General features: G+C 42.6%; 1 protein-coding gene across 19 annotated transcripts in view; it reads right to left on the reverse strand.

Moving 5' to 3' along the window:
• Positions 1 to 18,830: 18,830 nt before the first annotated feature.
• The window catches only part of LOC116974623 (calcium/calmodulin-dependent protein kinase type II delta chain), a 270,060-nt gene continuing 264,258 nt past the window's right edge, over positions 18,831 to 24,632 (reverse strand). For 17 of the 19 annotated variants that reach the window (XM_033023325.1, XM_033023340.1, XM_033023365.1 and 14 more), the window contains 3 exons: positions 22,435 to 22,529; positions 22,106 to 22,334; positions 18,831 to 20,574 (listed from right to left, as the gene is read on the reverse strand). In XM_033023325.1, the coding sequence (XP_032879216.1) occupies positions 20,571 to 20,574; positions 22,106 to 22,334; positions 22,435 to 22,529 (328 nt within the window). In that variant the 3' untranslated portion in view covers positions 18,831 to 20,570. Of the gene's footprint in view, positions 20,575 to 22,101; positions 22,335 to 22,434; positions 22,530 to 24,632 lie in introns of those variants that run through there. The other 2 variants (XM_033023435.1, XM_033023427.1) reach the window with 1 other exon arrangement.

The following is a 24,632-nucleotide window of genomic DNA, read 5'->3' on the forward strand; positions in this document are numbered from 1 at the left end:
GAACACTTCGGAATAAAAATCTTTTAATGTCCTCCTGGATTGCTTCCTACTAGTGCATTGGAGAGTTAGAGAGATTTTTTATGGTCCATATTGTCTGATGATCACACTTTAACTGAACTTACTCACTTCGATGTGTCAATATTTAACCTTCTAAATGACCAGTTTCCACATTTGGCCAAGCTTCTGTAGAGGTGAGATACAAGTAGACTGGAAATTAGTTAATGGTGTGCCTTTATTTATGGGAGATTGCAAAGAAAATGCTGAGAGCCAATGAGCACATTGAATGCTGGCTCAAAGGGCCGAATGGCCTACTCCTGCACCTATTGTCTATTGCCTATTGTCTATTGAGCCTTATGAGAGTCATGAGAAAGTTATTGGAAATTAATGTGCGGGGACAACCTTCTTAATTTATTTGCATTTGGAAGGCAAGGACTGATTAGGCACAGTCAACATGTAGGTATGTGTCTTATGAATTTGATTGTGTTTTTTAAAATGATCCAAGATGACTGATAACGGCAGGGCAGCGGACATTGTCTACATGGACTTTCACAAGACTTTTAACAAGGTCCAGAACATTAAAACACATCAGATCCAGGGTGAATTAGCAAACTGGATATAAAATTGGCTTGGTGAAAGGTGGCAGATGGTAGATTTGGAACTTGTGACTAATGGTGCACCAAAAGGATCAATGCTGAGCCCACTGTTGATTGGCATCTACATTGATGACTTGGACGAGAATGTAAGTGGTGCCATTATTAAGCTTGCAGATAACACCAACATTGGTGGCATTGTGGTCTGTGAAGAAGGTTATCTAAACTTAGTGAATCTTTTGAGCACTATGTCGGAGTAACTTTTGAGGGAAATCAGGAGGGAAAAGAGAGGACATGAGATGGAGCATAGAACATAGAAAAATTCAGCATAGGCACAGAATCTTCTGCCCATAATATATCTGTGCCAAACATGATGCCAGGCTAAACTAATCTCATCTGCCTACACATGAGCTATACACCTCCATTCCCTACACATCGATATACATAATTGGCTTGATGGTAGGAAACAGAGGATGATGGCGGAAGGCTATTTTCTGGACTGGATGCCTGTGAGTAGTGGTGTACAATATGTGTACAATGGTGTACAATGGTGTACAAAGTACAGTATACAGTGGTGTACAATGGCAGTGAATATAGTGAGTGCTATATTCACTTTTGGTCACTCTCACATAGGAAAGACGCAATTAAGCTACAAATGGTGAAAAAAAGATTGATGAGAATGTTGCTAGGATTCAAGGACCAGAGTTACGGGGAGCGGTTGGGCAGGCTAGGACTTTATTCGGAGCGTAGGAGACTGAGGGGTGACGGTACAGAGGTGTACAAAATCACGAAGGGCAGGTAATCTTTTTCCCAGGATAGGGGTTTCAGTTTCAGTTTAGTTTATTGCCACGTGTACCGAGGTACAGTGAAAAACTTTTGTTGCGTGCTAACCTGTCAGCAAAAAGACAATACATGTTCAGAACCAATACATTTGCAGTGTGTAGATACACGATAAGGGAATAACGTTTAGTGCAGTCTAAAACTAGATGGAATAAATGGGATGAGAGAAGAAAGATTCCCCAGAGAGGCAACTATTTTGCACAGTGAATAGTGTATATATGGAATGAGCTACAGAGGAAATTGTGGAAGCAGGTATGATAACAACATTTTAAATTATTGGGACATGTATGTGGTTAGTAAATGTTTAAGAGGGATATGGGCCTAATGTGGGCAAATGGGATTATCTTAGATGGGTGTATTGGTCAGCACGGATACGATGTGCCAAAGGGCATGTTTCCTGCTGGATTACTCTATGCCTATGAGTTTCAAAATTATGCTATAGCTGTACTAATTGTTGGTTAGGCTGCATTTGCAGTATTGTTTGCAGTTCAGATTGAAATCTATAAGCTTGAGTCTTTTCTTCTGAAGCAAGAGAGGTTGAAAGGTGGTGACATGAGAGATCTGTAAGATTATGAGAGGCTTAGATAGATAGTCAGATAGCAAGCTTCCTTGTAGGGTAATCTAAAACCAGAGCGCATAGGTTTAAGGTCAGAGGTGCTCACACCAAACGTGCCAACAGAAAGTGGCTGGGGGACAACCAGGGTAGGTAAAGGGAGTAGTTAGAGAGTGTACTGTGATCAATCCCCTCAAAACTTAGAATATCATTTTGGAAACATTTGGCAGGGATGGCCGTGCAGGAGAAAACAGCAGCACCAGCCAAGTCTGTTGCACCAAGACTGGCACTGAGGCAGGGCGGGGAAGGGTGAGATCAAACACAGTGATAGTGAACATGACACTCAATAGTTAGGGGAATAGACAGAAGATTCTGTGGCAGCAAATGGGATTCCAGGGTGGCGTTTTGCCTCCCTGGTGCCAGGGTCCAGGGAGGTTTAAAAGAGTTTGTGGGGTAAACATTTTATGCAAAGAGTAGTTGGCAGCCGGAAATTAATTGCCAGAGGAGGTGGTGGAGGGGGAAACATTAAGAACATTTATGGGAACTTGAATGAGCAAGGCGCAGGGGGATATGTAATTAATGCAGACTAACACGATTGGTACAGGTCGGCATGATGCTTGGTCTTGAAGTGATGGGCCGAAGGGCCTGTTCCCAAGCTATACAACTTTAGATTCTGAAACACATTGAGGGGCAAATGATAACCAGTGGTTGCCTTCAACAGTGCCAGATGTCAACCACACAATTCAGCAAAGAGTTTACATTTGCACAAAATAATTGAGTTAGAATGAAGACTCTCATCGCAGGCAGTAAAATGGTGATGTGAATTAGCTCTGGAGAGGCATGATGTCAGGCATCACGCACAATTTATGCGTTTATATTTCATATGCATAATTTATTGACTTTATAACGCGTTATATAGTATAATGGCATTTAAGCAGCAAATGTTATTTTTAACATTGATTGAATTGGATCTCAGCACACAAATAAGATGAGTCATCGTTCATAATCCTGCTCTTGCTTTGGTAACAGTAAAGTGATTTGGCAATTTCAGTGCTGAGATGATTCCCTGTGTGGGAGTAATTGATGAGTGTGTAATCTTTATGAATGGGTAAATTAGCATGGCAGAAGTGAACAGGCGTAAACTTCAGAGCATGTTTTAAGGCCGGGACATTGTTTTTGTTTTGCTTTGGAAGGGTGGAGGAGGAGAGAGAAGAGGAAAACAAGAAAATATTCAGAGTGCAAAAGGAATGCCAAGTACGTGCTAATGTTAAAATATTCTACCAGGCTTTTCCCTGCTTTGTGTTCTTTTAAAAAAAGAGCTACTTTAGATTATTAGACTTTTGCGATACAGCATGGAAACAGGTTCTTCGGCCCACCGGGTCCGCGCTGATCAATGATCTCCTCATACACTAACACTATCCTATATGCCAGAGACAATTTACCAAATGAAGCCAAATTAAGCTGCAAACCTGTACATCTTTGGCGTGTGGGAGGAAACCGGAGCACCCGGGAGAAAACCCACGTGGTCACAGGGAGAACGTATTAACTCTATACAGGCAGCACCCGCAGTCAGGATCGAACCCGGGTCACTGGTTTTATAAGGCAGCAACTCCACCGCTGTGCCACTGTGCCACCCACTGAGCTACTGGAAGAAGTCAGTGGGTCAGGCAGCAACTGTGGAGGCAAAGAGTAGGTTGATATTTTGTGTCGAGATCTTTTCTCAGGACTGGTGCAGGGTTTCAACCCGAAAATTTGATTCTTTGTCTCAGCAAATTCTGCCTGGCCCACTAAGCTCCTCCAGCAGCTCATTTTATACTCCGTTACAATATCAGGTGATCAATTGCAGCTGACACTAGAGTGGGTGATATTGTGGATAGCAAAGATGGCTGTCAAAAATTGCATCGGTTGGGCAGGTGGGCTGAGGAATGGATAATGGAGTTTAATACAGAGAAGTGCAAGATGTTGCATTTTGTGGCGTCACAAGTAGATAGGGTGGTCAAGAAGGCTTTTGGCACATTGGCCTTCATCAATCAGAGTATAGAGTTCAGAAGTTGGTAGGTCATGTTACAGTTGTACAAGACATTGGTGAGGCCACATTTAGTGTATTGTGTTCAGTTTTTGGTCACTCTGTTATAGGAAAGATGTTGTTAAACTGCAAAGAGTGCCCAAAAGGTTTACAAGGATGTTGCCAGGACTCGAGGACTTGAGCCATATGGAGAGGTTGGTCGGCTTAATTCCTGGAGAGCAGGCGGATGAAGGGTGATCTTACAGAGGTGTATAAGGTCTTCAGAGGATAAATGCACAGTCTTTTGCCCTTGAGGAGGGCACTTGAGAACCAAGGGACATAGGTTTAAGGTTAGGGGGGAAAGATTTCATAGGAACCTGAGGGGCAACTTTTTTACACAATGGGTGGTAGGTGTATGGGGAGTGTCAGGGGAGCTAGTTGAGGCAGGTGCAATTGCTACCTTTAAGAAACATTTAGACAGGTACATGGATAGGACAGGCTTACAGGGATATGGGCCAAATGCAGGCAGATGGAACTACTGTAAATGGGGTACGTTGGTTCACATGGACATATTGGGCTGCAGAGCCTGTTTCCATGTTATATGACCCTATGACTATCAACACTCTCTCCTGACTGCTGCCTGCACTCAATTTGTTTATGCACTGGTTCTGGGTCACTACACAAGTGCCAGATACACCAAGCAATCAGATCATTGAAGTTTCCACAATTGAACAATACCAATCTTCTTTTTATATGGCAGCTTTGACTTGGTAAAATGTTCCAAGGGTTTCACAGGTGAAATATTGAACAAAGGTTGACCATGAAGCACAGAAATAGATTTTACGATAAGCATGCACCGATTTAGCTATGTTCATTTTGCACAAACAGATTTTACTTTGGAGTCACGTGAGTGACTACGTGAAGAATCCGTCAACCCGCATGCGCGTCATTACGTCTGGCGCATGGCGCAACGCTGACTGGCAGGCGCGCTGCTCCTGCCAGCGGTAAGTTTAAACCTGCTAGGTAAGTTTTAAACTTTCCAGGTTATGTTTCTATTACAGGAATCTCTTCTCACAGAGTTTCCTGCTGGATTTCGAGGCGAAGTCGGGACGGGCCGCGGAGAAACCTTTATGGACCGCGTCCCAGTCATGGACCGTGGGGAATCCCGGTCACGACCTCGGGGAATCCCGGCCACAGACCGCTGGGGAAGCCCTGCCACAGATCGCAGGGAATCCCGGCCACAGATCCGGCTACGGAGTAAACCTCGCAATTATAGACCTGTTAGTTTGACTTCAGTGGTGGGCAAATTAATGGAAAAGATACTTAGAGATAATATATATAAGCATCTGGATAAACAGGGTCTGATTAGGAACAGTCAACATGGATTTGTGCCTGGAAGGTCATGTTTGACTAATCTTCTTGAATTTTTTGAAGAGGTTACTAGGGAAATTGACGAGGGTAAAGCAGTGGATGTTGTCTATATGGACTTTAGTAAGGCCTTTGACAAGGTTCCTCATGGAAGGTTGGTTAAGAAGGTTAAACTGTTGGGTATAAATGCAGGAATAGCAAGATGGATTCAGCAGTGGCTGAATGGGAGAAGCCAGAGGGTAATGGTGGATGGCTGTTTGTCGGGTTGGAGGCAGGTGACTAGTGGGGTGCCTCAGGGATCTGTGTTGGGTCCTTTGTTGTTTGTCATGTACATCAATGATCTGGATGAAGGGGTGGTAAATTGGATTAGTAAGTATGCAGATGATACCAAGATAGGGGGTGTTGTGGATAATGAAGAGGACTTCCAAAGTCTACAGAGTGATTTAGGCCATTTGGAAAAATGGGCTGAAAGATGGCAGATGGAGTTTAATGCTGATAAATGTGAGGTGTTACACCTTGGCAGGACAAATCAAAATAGGACGTACATGATAAATGGTAGGGAATTGAAGAATACAGTTGAACAGAGGGATCTGGGAATAACCGTGCATAGTTCCTTGAAGGTGGAATCTCATATAGATAGGGTGGTAAAGAAAGCTTTTGGTATGCTAGCCTTTATAAATCAGAGCATTGAGTATAGAAGCTGGGATGTAATGTTAAAATTGTACAAGGCATTGGTGAGACCAAATCTGGAGTATGGTGTACAATTTTGGTCGCCTAATTATAGGAAGGATGTCAACAAAATAGAGAGAGTACAGAGGAGATTTACTAGAATGTTGCCTGGGTTTCAACAACTAAATTACAGAGATAGGTTGAATAAGTTAGGTCTTTATTCTCTGGAGCGCAGAAGGTTAAGGGGGGACTTGATAGAGGTCTTTAAAATGATGAGAGGGATAGACAGAGTTGACGTGATCAAGCTTTTCCCTTTGAGAATAGGGAAGTTTCAAACAAGACGACATGACTTCAGAATTAAGGGACAGAAGTTTAGGGGTAACATGAGGGGGAACTTCTTTACTCAGAGAGTGGTAGCGGTATGGAATGAGCTTCCAGTGGAAGTGGTGGCGGCAGGTTTGTTGGTATCATTTAAAAATAAATTGGATAGGCATATGGATGAGAAGGGAATGGAGGGTCGGGCAAGGAGGATTCTTGATTGAGAGGATCCCCTCCTTCAATGGGTGGCGTTCTTCGGACGTTTAACCCACATGGAGCACCTGATGGAGAGGTGCTCCACAATGGTATGCTCCAAGGAGGGAGTTATATCACCGCGGGTCTCTGTGGGGCCCACGGCAACAGCACCTGTGTACAGGGCTGCAACACTGTCTCCCTCTCTAAGGAGGGGAGCAGTCGGGGTCAGTTCTGTCTGACTCAGAGTACGGAGGTATAGCCAGGAGCATACCACGAGGCACGAAGGATATGGTCCATGGAGGGGCCATATCAGCGCAGGTCTCCTCGGGGCCCATGGCAACGGCACCTGTGTACAGGGCTGCACACTGCCTCCCTCTCTGAGCACGGGAGCAGTCGGGGTCAGTGTGTAACTGACTCCAAACTCAGTGTATGTCCGTGGCACAAAGTGGAGTTCCTGAAAGTACCGGCAGTGAACAGCGCTATCAGGGGTGACGTTGGAGGGGCATGGACCCCAGGAAACCAGCCGCCGAATCTTCTCTTCAGGTAAACCTATTCAACAGGTGAGACCTACATAAGGGAGCTAAAATTGTCGAACTATGAGAACAGCCGCATCGTTTTGGCAACAATACACCCCACGCCTCCATCGGCAGTAAGCGGTTCACTGAAGCTGGTGGCAGCGAGCAAGCTGGGCAGAGGGCTTTTAGGTCAAGGCCCAAGCCGGTCTTAGGAAAAGTATGGAATCCACATATCCTGCCAGTCCTACTCTCCAATCAAGGACGGAAATAGTACCCACATCAGGGGCCTTTGGGCTTACCATAAGACCACCGATAACCATGAAGGTAGGTGGGTCTGATTCTTTCCGAAACATGGGGTATGTGGACCATTTACAAATTGGTAATACTTATTTTTTGTACAAAATGAACATAGCAAAACCGGTGCTTGGGCTGCTTAGAGCTCAAAAACACTTGCTATAGCCTATCTACATGATTCTAAAACTCTGTATTTTGCTAAAATTAACTGTTTCGGCATCCATCCAGTTAAATTTAAGTTGATACCAACTAGAATGATTGATTATTGTGATTTACCATTAACTCTATTAATTTGCTGTGACTCTGCCCTGCGGCAAGAGATTGGAATTAATTAAAGCCTGTAACAACATTGTTGTTATAAAGCAGCCTCTTTTCATCAAGAGTAATTGGCAATATTGCGGTTGTGTTTTCAGCTGTGCATTTGGGCCTTTGCATTATCAGAACTAACATTGCTCAGTAACTCTTCAGTTATATTACAAACTGATGCTAGTACTCAAAGATGAAATTACGAATACCATCTCTAGTTACGGAGGCGGATGGGCTTTGCATGAGTTACCTATTTTTCAGTTATATGGTATCAACTACCTATAAGACACTAGGTGTATCATCACGTATAAATCCATGACAACACAGAATGGATGTTGTATCACAAAATTTTAATGACATTGTGCTTCGATAGAACACCGAATATCAATATGTTTTGCATCTAGGCTCTATCACCATTGCAAAATATGTGGCCCAGTGGCAATAGATGTATTCTCGCTACACTAAGGAGGAAAGTTCTTTATGTCTTTCCTCTATTTTTTGCCTCATTAGTCCGGTCTTGCACAAAATCCAGCAAGATCTCGCCTCAGGCATTTCGTACTGCCTGACGAGCCTATGCAGCCATGGTTCCTGCTAATGTTGGGAATGATATAGGACCTTATATGGTATCCTAAACACAAAAAATTGGTGGTTCACCCCGTGACTCGGGAGACCATCCTCTGCATGATTAAATCAATTTATAGACTTGCAGACTCTGAGATCCGTTCGGCGGCATGGGTTGCCAGACCGATCTATGTATGTGCTCACTACAGAGTGCAGGGATAGCACCGAGAAAGCAGCACATTTTTTCCTCATCAGGAGATGGGAAGTGTTTTGTTTCATGCCAATGTTACTTTTAATATGGCACGGATAACTAACGTCTCGCAGTTAATTTTCAGATGGGTCTTTTGACAATTAATTAAGTTATAGTACCACTACGGTGCCAACGTGCTTCCTCATCATAGTTGCTGCAGCAATCTTGACCCACTCTGTTGGGTCTCACCCTCTGATATCCAGATTTATAAGGATATCTTTAACGAAAATTCTCCCAGTCCCAGGTACTCAGAAATTTGGGATGTTAGCATTGTTCTTAAACTGCTTCGCCAGTAGGGCCCAGCTACATCTCTATCCCTGGTCAACTCACTTATGAAGTGGTTATGCTCATGGCGCTAGTCTCAGCGCAACTGGTCCAGCCACTACTTAAATTGCGACTGGACAGGATGGTTACATCTGCTAATAATATATATTTTATGTTTTATGATGTAGTTAAGCAGAGCAGACCAGGGGCGTCAGGTCCCAAACATTTTCTCATGGCATACCCCATGGACCTTTGGTTGTGTGTGGTCACACATTTACAACAATATGTCAAGGTCACCTAGAGCCTTAGAGGCTCTGCACTAGCAATGATTGTTAGTTACTAAAAACATCATAAAATATATTAATCCAGACCATCTCCAGGTGGTCAAAACGGGTTTTGGCTTATGCAGGAGTATTTTCAAATCTCACTCCACTAGGGCTGCTACAACATCAGCTGCAGGGTTATGTACGTTCCACTGGACCACATCCTAGCGGCTGTAGGATGGTCAAACAAACGAACTTTCCAATTTTTATAATACCCATTACCAGACCGGGGGTATTTGCCAATTCCATTTATGTTCTGTTTCATAGTTTCCCCCCAGGACGGGAAGGGTCACTATTAATTTCCTTTGATGGTTAAGCAACAGCATTTTAGCAAACTATGTCATGTCTGAATGCATTAATCTTTTTCACTCATCCATGGTCAATTGATGCAGTGTGTGATGCCTGGACTCGTATCCGGCATGAAATCGCAGAGTTTTAAAATTTTCACGTAGTCACTCACGTGACTCCGAAGTAAAATAGTAAGATTAAACAAGAACTTACCAGTTTGAAGTTTGATCTTTATTTTATGAGGAGTTACGATGAGGGATTACGTGCCCTCCGCTCCCAACCCTCCTCATAAAAAGATCAGCTGGTAGTTCTATTTCTCTCCAATCTTACTATCTTTAGGTCAACTACTGTTATCTGTGATTTCACACCGCTGCTTTGAAGATTGACGCGCATGCGGGTTGATGGTTTCTTCACGTAATCCCTCATCGTAACTCCTCATAAAATAAAGATCAAACTTCAAACTGGTAAGTTCTTGTTTAATCTTACTATTTAAAAAGTATCTTCAGGGAGGAAATGGAGTTGGAAAGGTTTGGGGAGTTTGTCCCAGAGTTTAGGGTCTTGGAAACTGATTGGCAATGATGGAACAATTAAATTCAGAAATAACCAAAGGGTCAGGTGCAGAGAAGCACAAATCTCTCCAAGGACATAGACCCAGTGGAGATTATGGAGATAGGGAGAAGTATTTTAAAACCAAGATATTACTTAACAGGAATACATTGTAGGTCAGCAAGTAGAAATTTGATGAATGAATGGAACGAAGCACAGGAAATGATATCATTTTTACAAAGGATGATGCTCGAGGACGTTAGCCTGGACAGCTTTGGAATTGATGGCAGGATGAAGGCCCACAAGCTGATGAAAATGAGGCAACATAGAGATGGTCTGTATTACAGAGCTGTGGTCTGATGTGCCTCTTGTCCTGGTTCAAATCTCAGTTATCAGGGAAAGGAACTGGTAACAGGGATGAATCTTGACTCAAAATATATAATTTAATTGTAGATAATTTCTATGGATGTCAGACAGGCAATTTATTTATTTTATTAAAGCTTTATTTCAGACACAGGTCCATATAACACATCAAACGGTACAAAGAATTACAAAGATACATTAAAACATTGCATATTAGCCTAAAATATATATAAGCTATTGCACCAATGCCGTCTTAGCCTAGAAGTGAATCTATAGCAGCTTTTCAGAGGGCTGACTAGGGCTTCAATTATGTGGTTCTCTGATTTGTCCAGGCGACACATAAAACTAAACATCAGCTGTCTTAAGAGTGCCTCACAGGTTGGCACTCTAGTGGACACAAACAATTGACTGGCACTATGCCACCTAGGGACATGAAGTAGCAACCTCATTGCATCATTGTATGCAACCTTAAGCCTCTGCATACTCTTTTTCTTATAATTAGACCACAATTGAGCAGTATATAACGGTGTGATGTAGGTTCTGAACAGGGAACACTTCACAGAATCAGAGCACATATAAAACTTCCTTATAAGCATGTTGGCTTGAAGATAAATTTTACAGCGCTATCGGTAGAGGTCTTTGTCATCCTTCCAGTCATCAGATATGACATGACCTAAGTATTTAATTTCCTCACACACAGCAAGAGGACTGTCTGACAAATAAAAGGTCGGAAAAGTTGATTCCCTGTCCTCAGCGCTTCTAATTACCATTATGCGGCTTTTCTTAGCGTTATACTTAATGTCATAATCAAGGCCATACTGAGAGCACACCTTCAACATCTGCTGCAGCCCAGCACTATATGGACAGAGCAGGACCAGGTCATCTGCATACATCAGATGATTAACAATAGTGTTGCCCACAAGACAGACAGTTTTTAGCCTATTTAACTGATTTGACAATTTGTCCATATAAACATTAAATAAAATAGGAGACAAAATTCCTCCTTGCCGCACTCCGTTACTAACACAGAATGGAGCAGATACATCATTGTCCCATTTAACGTGAAACGTTTGATGGGCATACCAGAACACTAAGATTCTCACTAAGAATTTAGGGGCACCTCTATTTAGCAATTTTACAAACAAGTGTTCATGGTTAATTCTATCAAATGCCTTGGACGCATCAATAAAACATAGGAATACAGAAGAATTCAGGCTTGTGTACCTGAACACAATCTCTTTAAGAGCATAAATACACAGGTCCGTTCCATGTTTTCTTTTGAACCCAAACTGATTGTCAGTAGTAAGGACATACATTTCTAGCTTTGTCAGCAGTATTCTCTCCAGTACTTTAGATAAGATACTGGCTAGTGCAATAGGTCGGTAATTATCAATACTGTTGAGCCTACCAGCCTTATCTTTAATCACAGGCACTAGCATTACAGACATAATATCATTTGGCAAGACACCATGAACCAGACAGCCATTAAAGCACATGGAAAGCAAAGGGCAGAGCTTATAGCTGGCATATTTTAGATGTTCTGCAGTAATGCAGTCCATACCACAGGCTTTGTTGTTATACAACATGTTAATGGCATCATAGACATCAGCTGCCCTAACTACCATATCTACAGAGAGATCAATAAGTTCATGATTGATTCTAACTGGGTTACTTTTAACACAGTTAAAAAGGTTACAGTAGTGCTCACGCCAACTCTCAGCTATTTTTTCTGGGCTACTAACACCTTCAATGTCAGACGGTAGGGGTGTTTTGCTGTTATTCATTACTCTGACCTCTTTCCAGAAGTTAGTAAGGTTGTTATTCTGTAGCTTCCTGGCAAGCGAGTCTGCTCTCATTGTGTTTTCATTTTTCTTAATAAAACGAAGTGCATATTTAACTCTAGCATTTGTGCGTTTTTTCATATCTAGCAATACTCCCTGTCTAGGCCTACCTGCCTCTGACCAGAGTCTAAAGGCCTCTCTTGCCTCAGCATACTGCTCAGCCACAAACTCATTCCACCCAGGTCTGATGTTGGGTACCTTACATTTGCTTTTACAAAAGCGATCACTAGAGGCAATGAGACATTTCACAATAACATCATACATGGCACAGAGTTTTTCAGCATGTTGCACGTCCTTACAATTCATATCTGAGCACATTAGGGCCTCTTGAGGCAATTCAATATTATTTAAAAAATTGTCCGTTTGCAGTGAATATCCAGCCATAGCATCACTGCTCAGTTTTGACCAGTCCAGTTTACTTGAGGAAGCAGCATTATTATTACTGGACAGCAGGGGTGCATTCTCAACATTTAACCGTGCAGCAATAGGTATGTGATCAGAGGTGGCAAGTTCATAACAAATCTCCACCTTTTCCAGTGAGGCATGAGCATCAGCTGTGGTCACAATATGGTCTAACCAGGATGTTGTGTGCCACGCTTCACTAACATAGGTAAACCTTGTGTCAGGCAACAGAGCTTTACTCGATAGAATTAGTTTAGACTCATTACAAAACTGCTGCAGGTGTGCTGCAAATAAAGATTTGCTATCTGACATGTCAGCATTAAAATCACCCATGACGTAGACACAAGATGAGCTGTTGTCCTCTATAAAGGACTGAATAAAAGCTAACCTGTTCAGAAACTCGTCCTCATGCTCATATGATTCATACGGTGTATAAACATTTAAGACAGTAAATTTCTTTCCGTTATAATTACACTCCAGCCCTATGGCCCAGTCAACATTTAGACGCACCACCTTCACCAGCGAGTCATATTTGATGTTCCACAGTATAGCTACACCACCAGCTATCCTACCCCGAACCAACCTCGTACTGAGGTCGGTAGTGGACTCTCCAGCCCCATGGAAGCTCATGTGTAGAGTGTTCAACTTATCCAGATCTTGTTTCGCCAGCCAAGTTTCTTGCAGGCACAGAATGTCACATTGGTCTAGCAGTGTGTCCACCACCAGCCGTCTTGATCTATCAGTAGCAGAATGACCTACTCGCAAACCGCGAGTGTTGTATGAAGCAACCAGCGGAACAGCTGGCCTTCATCCCGTCCTCACCCACAGATGCGACAGGCACCCCAGCATCGTTACCGTGCAGCAGCTCCTCATCCTGAGAGCGAGGGGCATCCTCTGGACCAGCCGGACCTCCGTCTGCTCCTCTAGGGCGACGAGGCTCATAGTAGCGTCGGACAAAAGACCCAGCGGGCCAAAGCTGCGGATCGTACAGTTCCACCACATCATTACATTCAGCGGTGACACAGAAGGAGCTGAATCTACTCTGTCATCTCTACTTTTCTACATATCACTTCCCGACCCAGCTTCGTTTTTAAGTAGTCACTGAGAGTGTTGGCGTCTAAGCTGAGATCAAACTTTGTAGCAAATACCTTTACCACCTTTGTTTTGACAGCCAGTATATTGCTACCCACACCAGTCCCGATTATGCCGGTCTTCTTTCTCACACGCCTCGCTGGAGTTTTTACAGTGCGAGGTGTAGGGCGTCGATGGGCAGAGTTCTCAGGTACCTGCTTCAGTCGGCGCCCTTCCTTCACCACCATGCTCCACGGGGGAGTCTACGTTCGTCCCAGGGCTGGATCTACAGGCTGGGCTGGTTGTCTACCTTCGGTCCCGCCAGGCATTGCTGTCAACCATCCATTAACCACAGAGGGAGTGCAGGGGGCAGGATCAGCGCCCGGCGGCTTCTCCATCACAGTCGAGGAAAGACCTGTCGCACCGGGCGCAGAGCCCGGTTGTATCTCCACAGCAGAGAGCCAGGCAGCCGAAAAAGTAGCGTCCGGGCCACAAGCCCCCTCCACAGCAGCCAGCCGGCCGTCGAGTTTAGCAGAAACCTCCCGCAATGTTTCACAGGCAGCTACCTGTGTTCCCATTGTTCTTCTTAGGTAGTCAACGTCAGCATTGATTTGCTGCATTCTCCCGAGGAGCGCAGACACATCAATGTGTTTAAATGAGACGGGGGGTAATTCATCCAGAAAGTGCGATACAAATCTCGGGATCTCTTCACCGCACTCATTAATCACTTGCAGGCACATTTTGACATTGTTAATGTCCTTCTTTTGTCCCCTGTAGGAGATCCATCATTGTTGTGTGGAAAGAGCTCTGACAAAACTGCCTTTGAGGACTCAATCCGCTCGGAGCTGAAACTGCTCGTAACTATCGTCACAATATCATCGTGGACTTAGTGTTCGCATTTTGACCACAATAAAGTTCAGCAATTCATCCTCGACTATGACTCTACCGTCTTCAGTATGGTAAATCTCCGGTTTAATTCGCGAAAACTCTTGAGAAAACTCTCCCACAGCACGCCGTGCTGCACCGGCCGCCATCATGAATCTGATGAATGAATCCCACTAGAAGAGTTGAGAAAAGTGATGGTGATATCTTCTGTAGACAGGAGGAAACCAAATTGGCCTTTTTGCATGCTCTTACAGAGGGGCAAGGTGAAGCTGGGAAACAGGAGAAAGTCAAGGAAAAATCCTGGGGGAGAGATGGAATAATGATGGGAGAGCAGGAAAAAAAAATCAAAGCTAGAACATCAGAGTTATGACTTGACAAATAAAATAGATATAGTAAAGTAGAAAGCATTTTATCAGGATGTATCACAGCTTGGTTTGAGAACAGCTCCATCCAAGACCACAAGAAATTGCAGAGAATTGTGGTCGAAGCCCAGACCATCACACAAACCAACCTCCCTTGCATTGACTCCATTTATCATGCTGCCTCGGCAAGGACGTGTCACACCTTGGCCATTCCCTCTTCTCCCCTTTCCCATAGAGCAAAACGTATAGAAGTGTGAAAACGCACACCTCCAGATTCAGGGCCAGTTTCTTCCCAGCTATTATCAGACAACTAAACCATCCTACCAACAAGTAGTGAGCAGTCCTGAGCTACTATCTACCTCATTGGAGATCCTCAGACTATCTTCGTTGAACTTTACTAACTTTATCTTGCATTAAACGTTATTCACGTTGTAATCATGTGTTGCCTTTCCACTGACTGGTTAGTACGCTACAAAAGCTTCAATGTATCTCGGTACACGTGCCAATAAACTGAACTCAAACTCAAACTCAAACTCAAAATAGGACGAATAATTATAGTTCCACACAAATGATTACTTCATCATATCATTGATACATAATTATACATTTGTGCAAATCCATACATCCTGATGCAAAATTGTGTGATTCATCTTCACAAATAGGCAATATTTGCTAAATAGTCTGATACAAAATAGAGATGAACAATCTGAGCTGCACTTATTTTACTTTAATATCACATTCAAAAGGGAATTGCGGTACTTCATGAACTCTATAATAAAATTAAAATAATTTCATCTTATACAGTCAAATTTTAAAGCTTTTTCCTGGAGAAAATACACCCATTTAACCATTTGTTCATGTGTAGGAAAGAACTGCAGATGCTGGTTTAAATCGAAGGTATACACAAAATGCTGGAGTAACTCAGCGGGACAGGCGGGACTCGACAGACGTTTCGAGTCGACGTCACCCATTCCTTCTCTCCAGAGATGCTGCTGTCCTGCTGAGTTACTCCAGCATTTTATGTCCACCATTTGCTCATGATTCATTAGTGTGTCTATGAGAGTACATGATTAATGAACAGTTGCAAAAAGGCAAACTCAATTGTGCAGAACACATTTATGAATGATGCATCTTTGGTTCCTAAATTAGCCCGCAACCATTGTGGCTACGAAGCAAATTTATTGTTTTAAAATATTCTGCACTGCATTTATTTGATGTGTGTTCCTTTCCCTGGACCACATTTGTTATTGTTTTCAAGCGATATGACAGTGTTCCACTTCCAACATTCTTACTGCACTCTACTGAGCACCGCGACTTGTCCTCACCTTTAATCTCACCAGTCTTTTTCCCGTTCAGCTGATCACTCTCTGCCATTGATGACAACACCAAGCTAGTCTCACGTAAACACACATCTGCCTCTCTCCTCCTACAAAGGGTTATTGTGAAGGGACCATTCCCCCACAATCTCATTCCGAAGCAGCTACTGATACCTATCCTCATCATCTCCCATCACTGCCCCATGCAATCACACAAACTCTTTAAATCTACCATCTAATTTAACTGATTCTGAATCCGTTTTCTGCCTCTGCACTGTTGCAACATTTTCTCCAGTGGTTGCTGGAGGCTTGGTTGGGGCAGACTCGATAGTGGCATTTAGGTGACTTTTTAATAGGCAGATGGATATGATCTGCCTGTTAGATCTCCTGCCCATCAATGGCTCATTACACAATATCTCAATTTTCAAATTACTATTAAAAATTCCCCCCTGGTCCCATCCCTCCTTATGACTGTAATCCATTCCACCTTTATAGAAGATGTTAGCGCTTCTCGACATCCGGACTTTTACTTAGAAGATTTCCTCTTTGCAACTTGGGCACCAAAATTTAAAATTCTGAGATTGCCTCATTAAAACCCTCCACCTTTCCTCTATCACTTGACATTGCTTGAACTCGACCTCTTTGACCAAGTTATTTGGACTTTTGTTCGAGTCCAGGAAAACTCTAATAATCTGTTATCCAACCAGTTAGTAATCCCAATGGTTCTGCATCTGTTTCACGAGGTGATGTTTGCAATTTGTACTCCCAGGGACTTGGGTTCCTGCACTCCCTATCATTTATGGGTTCCCCAGTTCCAGTGCTCTCCAAACACGTACCAGGCTCAGGTTCTGCCACTCCTCCATCACCTACTGCAGCCCAACTTCCTGTGTTCACCTTAATCGCACCTGGTTTTCTTGACTGCGCTCCCTTTAAATTTACCCCTTTCTGTCTCCAGCTGCACATTTAAAATTACCAGGTTCAATGAAATGTTATACTAACAGCAACATAGCATCTTTTAAAACAAAATGAGTGAACTAAAACTGTGTTGGATTGGAAGGGCATAAAAGGGCCACAAAATAGCTTGGAGTGTCAGATTAAAGGAAATCCCACATTAAATACAAGAAGGTAACCAGGGAATAGGTATGACTGCTCGTATAAAGGAGGGACTTCAAGTCTGGATTGTAGGCAAGGTACTAAATGCGTACTTTCGAAGAGGAGGAGTTGAGGCTCTTGAAGAACATTAATCCCCAGGACCTGATGGGATCTATCCTGGGTTATTGAGGTAGACAAAATTGTGGGAGTCTTGAGAAAAATCCTTGTGTCTTCTCTAGCCGTAGGTGAGGTCTCGGAGGACTGGAGAGTAACTAATGTTATTTCTTTATTTATGAAGGGAAGTACTGGGAATCTGGGGAATTGTAGGCGTGAGCCTCATGTCAGTGGTAGGGAAGCTATGGTATTGGAGAGGATTCTATGGGTAGGATTCACACCCCTTTGGAAGAGAATGGGTTGATTAGGGACAGCCAGCATGTACACGTGACTGGTTGTGTCTAACTAACTTGATCACGATTTTTGAGGTGATGATAAAGGAGATCAATGTGAGGAGGGCAGGGGGATGCTGTCTATATATGTATTTTAGTAAGGCATTTGGTAACATTCCCCATGGTAGACTGATCCGGATCACCAGTGATTTGTTCGAATGGATTTCTCACCTTCTCCCCTCTCCTCTCTACCCGTCACAGGGGACGACCTCCTCTCCGTCCGGGGCTCGATCATCTGTAACGCTGGCGGAAGCTTTTGCCAGTCCTCAGCAAAGAGCCTATAGCTCGCAATAGGATCTTTGTTCCTCGGATCGCTCCGGGCTCACTCCGGGGTCCCCCGCGACCTGCCGCACCGCCCCACTCCTCTCTCTCTCACCCCACTCTCCCTCTCCCCCCTCCCTCCTCTAAACCCCCTTCTCCCCTCTACCCCTCCCCCCTTCACAGACCCCCCCTCTCTCTCTCCTCCCATCTCTCTCTTCCCACCCTCCCTCTCCTCCTCCCCTCCACCCCCCTCACCCTGTCTCTTGCTCTTCTGTCTCTGCCCCTCAATCTCTGTCTCTCCCCATTCTCTCTCTGCCCTCACTCTCTACCCCCCCCCCCCTCTAGACACGCCTGCGAGTTAGGGGCTATGCGTCTGTGGATAGGGCGGTTATGCTGCAAAAGGAGCTAATTAATAATATTCGTATACCAAGGGGGGTAGTTAGCATGTGTAGGGGTGGTTTGTGCGTGTGATGCCGCATGCCGCCCCCCCCCCCCCCCGCAACCTCACGTTGGAGGAACAGACCCAACGGGTCTGCACTTGGTCTAGTTTCCCTCTAAACCTGTCTTATCCGTGCACTTGTCTAATTGTTCCTTAAACATTGCGATTGTCCCTGCCTCAACTACCTCCTCGGGCAGCTTGTTCTATACAAACACCACCCTTTGTGTGAAGATGTTACCCCTCAGATTCCTATTAAATCTTTTCTCCTTCACCTTAAACCTATGTCCTCTGGTCTCGATTCCCCTACTCTCAGCAAGAGACTGAGCGTCTACCCGATCTATTCCTCTCATGACCTCATCAGAATATCTTACATTCACTTTGAATGCCTGAGCACAAGCTCTGTTACGATATACTTTATTTTGTATTTTTGCTTTTTAAAAAAAACACACTTTAGAAAGAAAAAGCAATCAGGAGAAATAATCACAAATTTATTTTATTTTAACAGATCAATCATTTACCATTATGGCAAGAATCCTGTACACTGTGTCCCATGATAAACAGCAGCTTTTCAGAGTGATAGAACCCAAGTATTATTTCAATTGTGGTGGAAAATAACAATCACCGCTCATCAGAACTGGTGTGGAAGACAGACTTGCTCTTGATGTGGTTTTAAAATGTCAAGATAATACATATAGATTTTTATACTGCAATGTTATTACAGCCAGTCACCAAGAAAATAAAGGTTTTCCCTATTTTTCCATAGAATTTATTGGCAGATTAATATGGCGCATAAACATACATGCTCATTTAAACACAACTTCTGAATCCATGGGTAATTGGTACACTTTATTGCCATCTATTTTACCAGCAACAGCAGCTAAGCATATCAGTTTTTGGGATGATGAATGAACACACACAGGAAATAATACAAATAAGTTAATTCTGCCTGGAATTAATCACTAAATGCGAATCATGTCTGTCAAAAATCACAGAAAACACCAATTGAGATAACATGCATTATTGTATAATCCTCTAAATATAGAAGCAGCAACGAAATGAGGAGGAAGTGCCCTTCCTAAAAGGCAATATATATTTGGTAAATGGAATCCTTACAAGAACATCTTACAAGAATACGGAAGCAGAAGCAAAATTCCATTTCACGAACTATCAATAATCACAGATGACCTCAAAAGAACAATTCCTGTCCTTAGGAGAAAATGAATAAAAAATTGATCTGTTTGTTGATCAGCTGCCGAGGCGAGAAGATTCTTATATAAATGATGCATGTTAATCACAGAGGTCCACTAATGATGCATGTTAATCACAGAGGTCCACTATATTTGATGATTAAATTCAATGGACCTGCGTTTTTATTATTAAATCTGATACTATGTAACTACCAATAGCAGATTAACATAGTTCACAAAATTCTAATGCTATTTCCATCTAAGCAATAAGCATTTGACTCAAATCACGACCTGCACATCACCATAGTAAAGCAAGCTTGATTGTCTGAAATGTATTGCACCCAAAGTGATTAAAAATTAAGTGTCAACTTGAAAATGATCCTAAATACTGACAGTGATGAAATACAACAAATAAAAGGTTAGTTATAGAACCAGCACATTAAAATTTAATTTTTTGTAAGATAATCTTCCATATCTTTCAGCTGGTAAAAAACTATGAATAAAATGGCTGTTCAGCAACTTCAGTCGGTGTTCCTTCAGGCTGATGACTCCAGCTTGGAAAAACAAATTTTGGAAGTATATACGTGCCCTGCCACCTTAAGGACATCCCCTTCTATATTTATTATAAAAGTATTTCTACAGTAAGAGAATAAGACTATGTGCCACTTACACTGTTTTTATAACGATTAAGGGGTACAGTAGTTTTTAAAATACTTGAAATCCAGAAAAAAATAAGTTTTCATTTAGACGTTTACAATTATATCAAGTTAGGAAACCTGGCATAAATATAGGGTTAAAAAGTACTCTCAACATTTTTCCTTCCTTTGGTTTCATTCTGTTTGTAACATTTCTTCCTATGAAGTGCAAACAAAAATTTACAGAATTAACAGAAAAGGACATGTCACTAGAGCATCATGCATTCAGAAACATGCGTTAAAATAGACTAGAAGTGCTGATAGTATGATTGTAATCTTCCAGTCCAGAATCAATGCTGAGAATCCAGCCGTGGCACCATTTCTCTTAGCTGGAACAAAGCACAGAAATGAAATTCAATTTCCTCCCATTCCAAAACAAGGCCAAGAACTTAGATTAAAAAATGTTCACTTAGAAAACTCATAACATCACAACCAATCGGTGCAAACCCCAACACCACTTTCACATTCACAACCAGCAAATATAATTTTCAATATCCCTTACAACATGGTAGCGCAGCGGTAGTTGCTGCCTTACAGAGAATGCAGCGCCGGAGTCCCGGGTTCGATCCCGACTATGGGTGCTATCCGTACGGAGTTTGTACGTTCTCCCTGTGACCTTCTTGGGTTTTCTTTGAGATCTTCGGTTTCCTCCCACACTCCAAAGACGTACAGGTTTGTAGGTTAATTTTTTTGTAAAAATTATCCTTATGTGCCTGTCCCACTTAGGCGACTCTTTAGGTGACTGCCAGGGACTAGTTTCAATGGAATTCACCTACAATACCCGGCGTCAACCTACGATAACTTACGATAACAGCTACGTCAACCTACGACAATAAAAAATGGTCGCCCATTTTTCAACATGTTGAAAATTTTGCGGCAGTCGCCTGTAGTCGCCAAAAAAAATTGCCTACGTGGGACAGGCCCATTACTGTGTGTAGGATAACGTTAATGCGCGGGGATCGCTGGTCGGCATGGACCCGATGGGCCAAAGGGCCTGTTTCCGCACTGTATCTATCCTTTCCATTAATGGGAGAATTTTGCAGTCATCCTTTCAGCCCAATAAGTTACCAATAAATATTTTGTTTTTTAATTCTATTTTACTTTAAATACTCCATGCTTTCAACATATTACAAAATAACTTTTATTTTATTTTTTAAATTGGAGGAAGTACATTCCCTGCCTTATCTTTAAGAAAGAACTGCAGATGCTGGAAAAATCGGTAGACAAAATGCTGGAGAAATTCAGCTGGTGAGGCAGCATCTATGAAGCGAAGGAATAGGTGACGTTTCAGGTCAAGACCCTTCTTCAGTCTGAAGAAGGGTCTCGTCCCGAAACGTCACCTATTCTTTCGCTACATAGATGCTGCTTCACCCACTGAGTTTCTCCAGCATTTTGTCTACCCTGCCTTATCTTGCAATTCTTTAACAGCTTCTCTGGAGAAAAGGAATAGGTGACATTTCTTCAGAAGGGTCTCAACCCAAAACATCACCTATTCCTTTTCTCCAGAGATGCTGCCTGACCCACTGTGTTAAACTAGGTCACATTGAACTTGACATATTGATTTTTCAATTTAAGAATTTGAATAAAGACGAGGGCTATACATCTGAGCCAAGCTACGCGAGTGCACATATGAGAGGTCAACTTTCCAAAATTAAATCCAATTTACTAGTTTTGAAATTTGTCTTTAAATTTCTCACTGTTTCAATACTTTGTACAAACTATATAATATGATCTTATTCAAATTTAATCTGACAAGTCGAAAACAAATCAAAAATTAACTTGCAGAATTTGAATATTTTCCATGTTAGTGTTGCAGAATCAACTCTTTGCATGTTTTGCCAATTTAGAAAGGCACCTTACTTGATAGGTATAGTTGGGGACCCTGAGCGATGGAAATGGACATTTTGCCACTTCCCATCCCGGCGATGCCATACTCTGGTTTCCTCAGTCTGCATGGTTTTCGGCATGCTGCTGCCATCAATGTACTGAGTGAGGCGGATATACGCTATGCAGGCTGCATCATCGCCAATCAGGTGCACGTGGGGGTTCAATATGATGGTGTGAATGGGCTTCTGATTCTTAGACAATGCTGCAAAAAAAAACAAAAAACGAAATGTGGATTTAATTTATGAAAATCATACCACAGCTTAATCCTTTAGAAAATCAGAAATAACTTTCATGCTGCGTACCATTTTCAAAGTAGAATCTATGAAAGTCCATTCCTTCAACCAAGTTACCAAGTGCTTCAGGCTCAAATGCTGTGAGTCCCGGATCACAAATTTTCCTGCAAACAAAAATAATTTGTAAATGTTAAAATATATAAAGAAGATCTCATTCAGTGCATTTGATATACTTGGGAGAATACTAAACTGTAATGCCCAAAAGTCAAGTAAATAATGCATACAGGCATATCAACATTTAATAATATCAACATGTAAACATCTGTTTTTCTGAAGGTGCAGAGACCCACTGTGGGGGAGGAATAGTAGATGCCATGACGTAGTGCAAAAAGTCAATCAGCAAGTTATGGCACAGAAACTCCTTCTTTAAAGATCAGAAAGAATCAGGAGGCATACATGCAAATTCTCCAAGCCTTATTGCTCTAAGCCTTCACCAATATTCAAAATGTACAGCCATCATTGTTCAATTTTCATCCAGTTTGTTGTAGATTATACATACATTTCTTGCTTGCACAACTGTGGGGCTAAAAACTGTTTCTATTATAATATCCAATAACGCCTCTCCTTTGGACTCCTTTGGTAATGGAAAAAAAATCCCTTGATCCCTTCAGCAAATGCACTGATTCTTTTTAATACACTAAGGTGGGTGGTATTGTAAGGTCATAAGTCATAGGGGATAGGAGCATAATTAGGCCATTCAGTCCATCAAGTCCACTCCACCATTCAATCATGGCTGATCTATCTTTCCCTCTTAACCCCATTCTCCTGCTTTCTCTCCATAACCCCTGGCACCCATAATAATCAGGAATCTGTCAATCTCTGCTTTAAAAATATCCCTGGATTCTTTCTACTTCCTTTATTAGGCAATGGAACACCATTGACCACTCTCCAGACCTCTGAGACCTCACATGTGGCTAGAGTGGAGGCATGGAGAGGTATATGGATAGGAAAGGTTTTGAGAGATACGGGCCAAACATCTGGCTTAGATAGGGCATCTTGGTCGGCATGGACAGATTGGATCTGCTTTCCTGCTTTCCGTGCTGTTTGACTATCACTCAATTCAACATAATAATAATAATAATGGATGGGATTTATATAGCGCCTTTCTAATACTCAAGGCGCTTTACATCGCATTATTCATTCACTCCTCAGTCACACTCGGTGGTGGTAAGCTACTTCTGTAGCCACAGCTGCCCTGGGGCAGACTGACGGAAGCGTGGCTGCCATTCTGCGCCTACGGCCCCTCCGACCACCACCAATCACTCACACACATTCACACACAGGCAAAGGTGGGTGAAGTGTCTTGCCCAAGGACACAACGACAGTATGCACTCCAAGCGGGATTCGAACCGGCTACCTTCCGGTTGCCAGCCGAACACTTAGCCCATTTTGCCATCTGTCGTCCCATAATCTCAAACATAGCAGAAACATCACAATGTACAGCTTCTACCAAAATGGCCTCTGCCAGTAGGATGTTCCATTGGTTCCTGCTTCCTTTTAATGCACTGCAGTTAATCCAGGACATGAATGGCGATTTTTAAATCTCCTCCCGTCAGCTGCTCACTCACTGCTGAAATTGATGGGCAGGTTTTATAGGGAAATCTATGGGAAATGCGGGAGGATTCTAAGCAGCCACCAAGATCATGCACTAAAAATTTAATTAATTGAATACTTATTTTCCAAATGAAATTATTGCAGAATATTACATGTTAAGGTTTGAAAACCTGCACCAATTGACTATACACTTAAAACAATTTGGGGGAAATCATTGAATACTATAATAGAGCGAGGGTTAGGTGGGTTTGTTAATGCACATTTTATTTCAGTTTATTTTATTACATTTCTGCACACCCCGTTACAGGAAGAATGGGGAGGCCTTGACGAGAGTGTAGAAGAGGTGTACCAGGAGGCTGCCTGGATCAGAGGGTACTAGATATAGAAACATAGACACAGAAAATAGGTGCAGGAGTAGGCCATTCGGCCCTTCGAGCCAGCAATACGATCATGGCTGATCATCCAAAATAAATTGGACAAACCTGCATTGTTTTCTCTGGAGCGTCAGAGGCTTAGTTGAATCTATAAAGTTATGAGAGGCATAGATAGGGTGAACAGTCAGCACCTTTTTCCCCCCCAAGGTAGAAATGTCAAAGACTAGAGGACACAGTTTTAAGTTAATTGAAGGATACTTTAAAGGAAATGTGCGTGGC

This window comes from Amblyraja radiata, chromosome 1 (genome assembly GCF_010909765.2).
Source record: "Amblyraja radiata isolate CabotCenter1 chromosome 1, sAmbRad1.1.pri, whole genome shotgun sequence".
NCBI lineage: Eukaryota > Metazoa > Chordata > Chondrichthyes > Rajiformes > Rajidae > Amblyraja > Amblyraja radiata.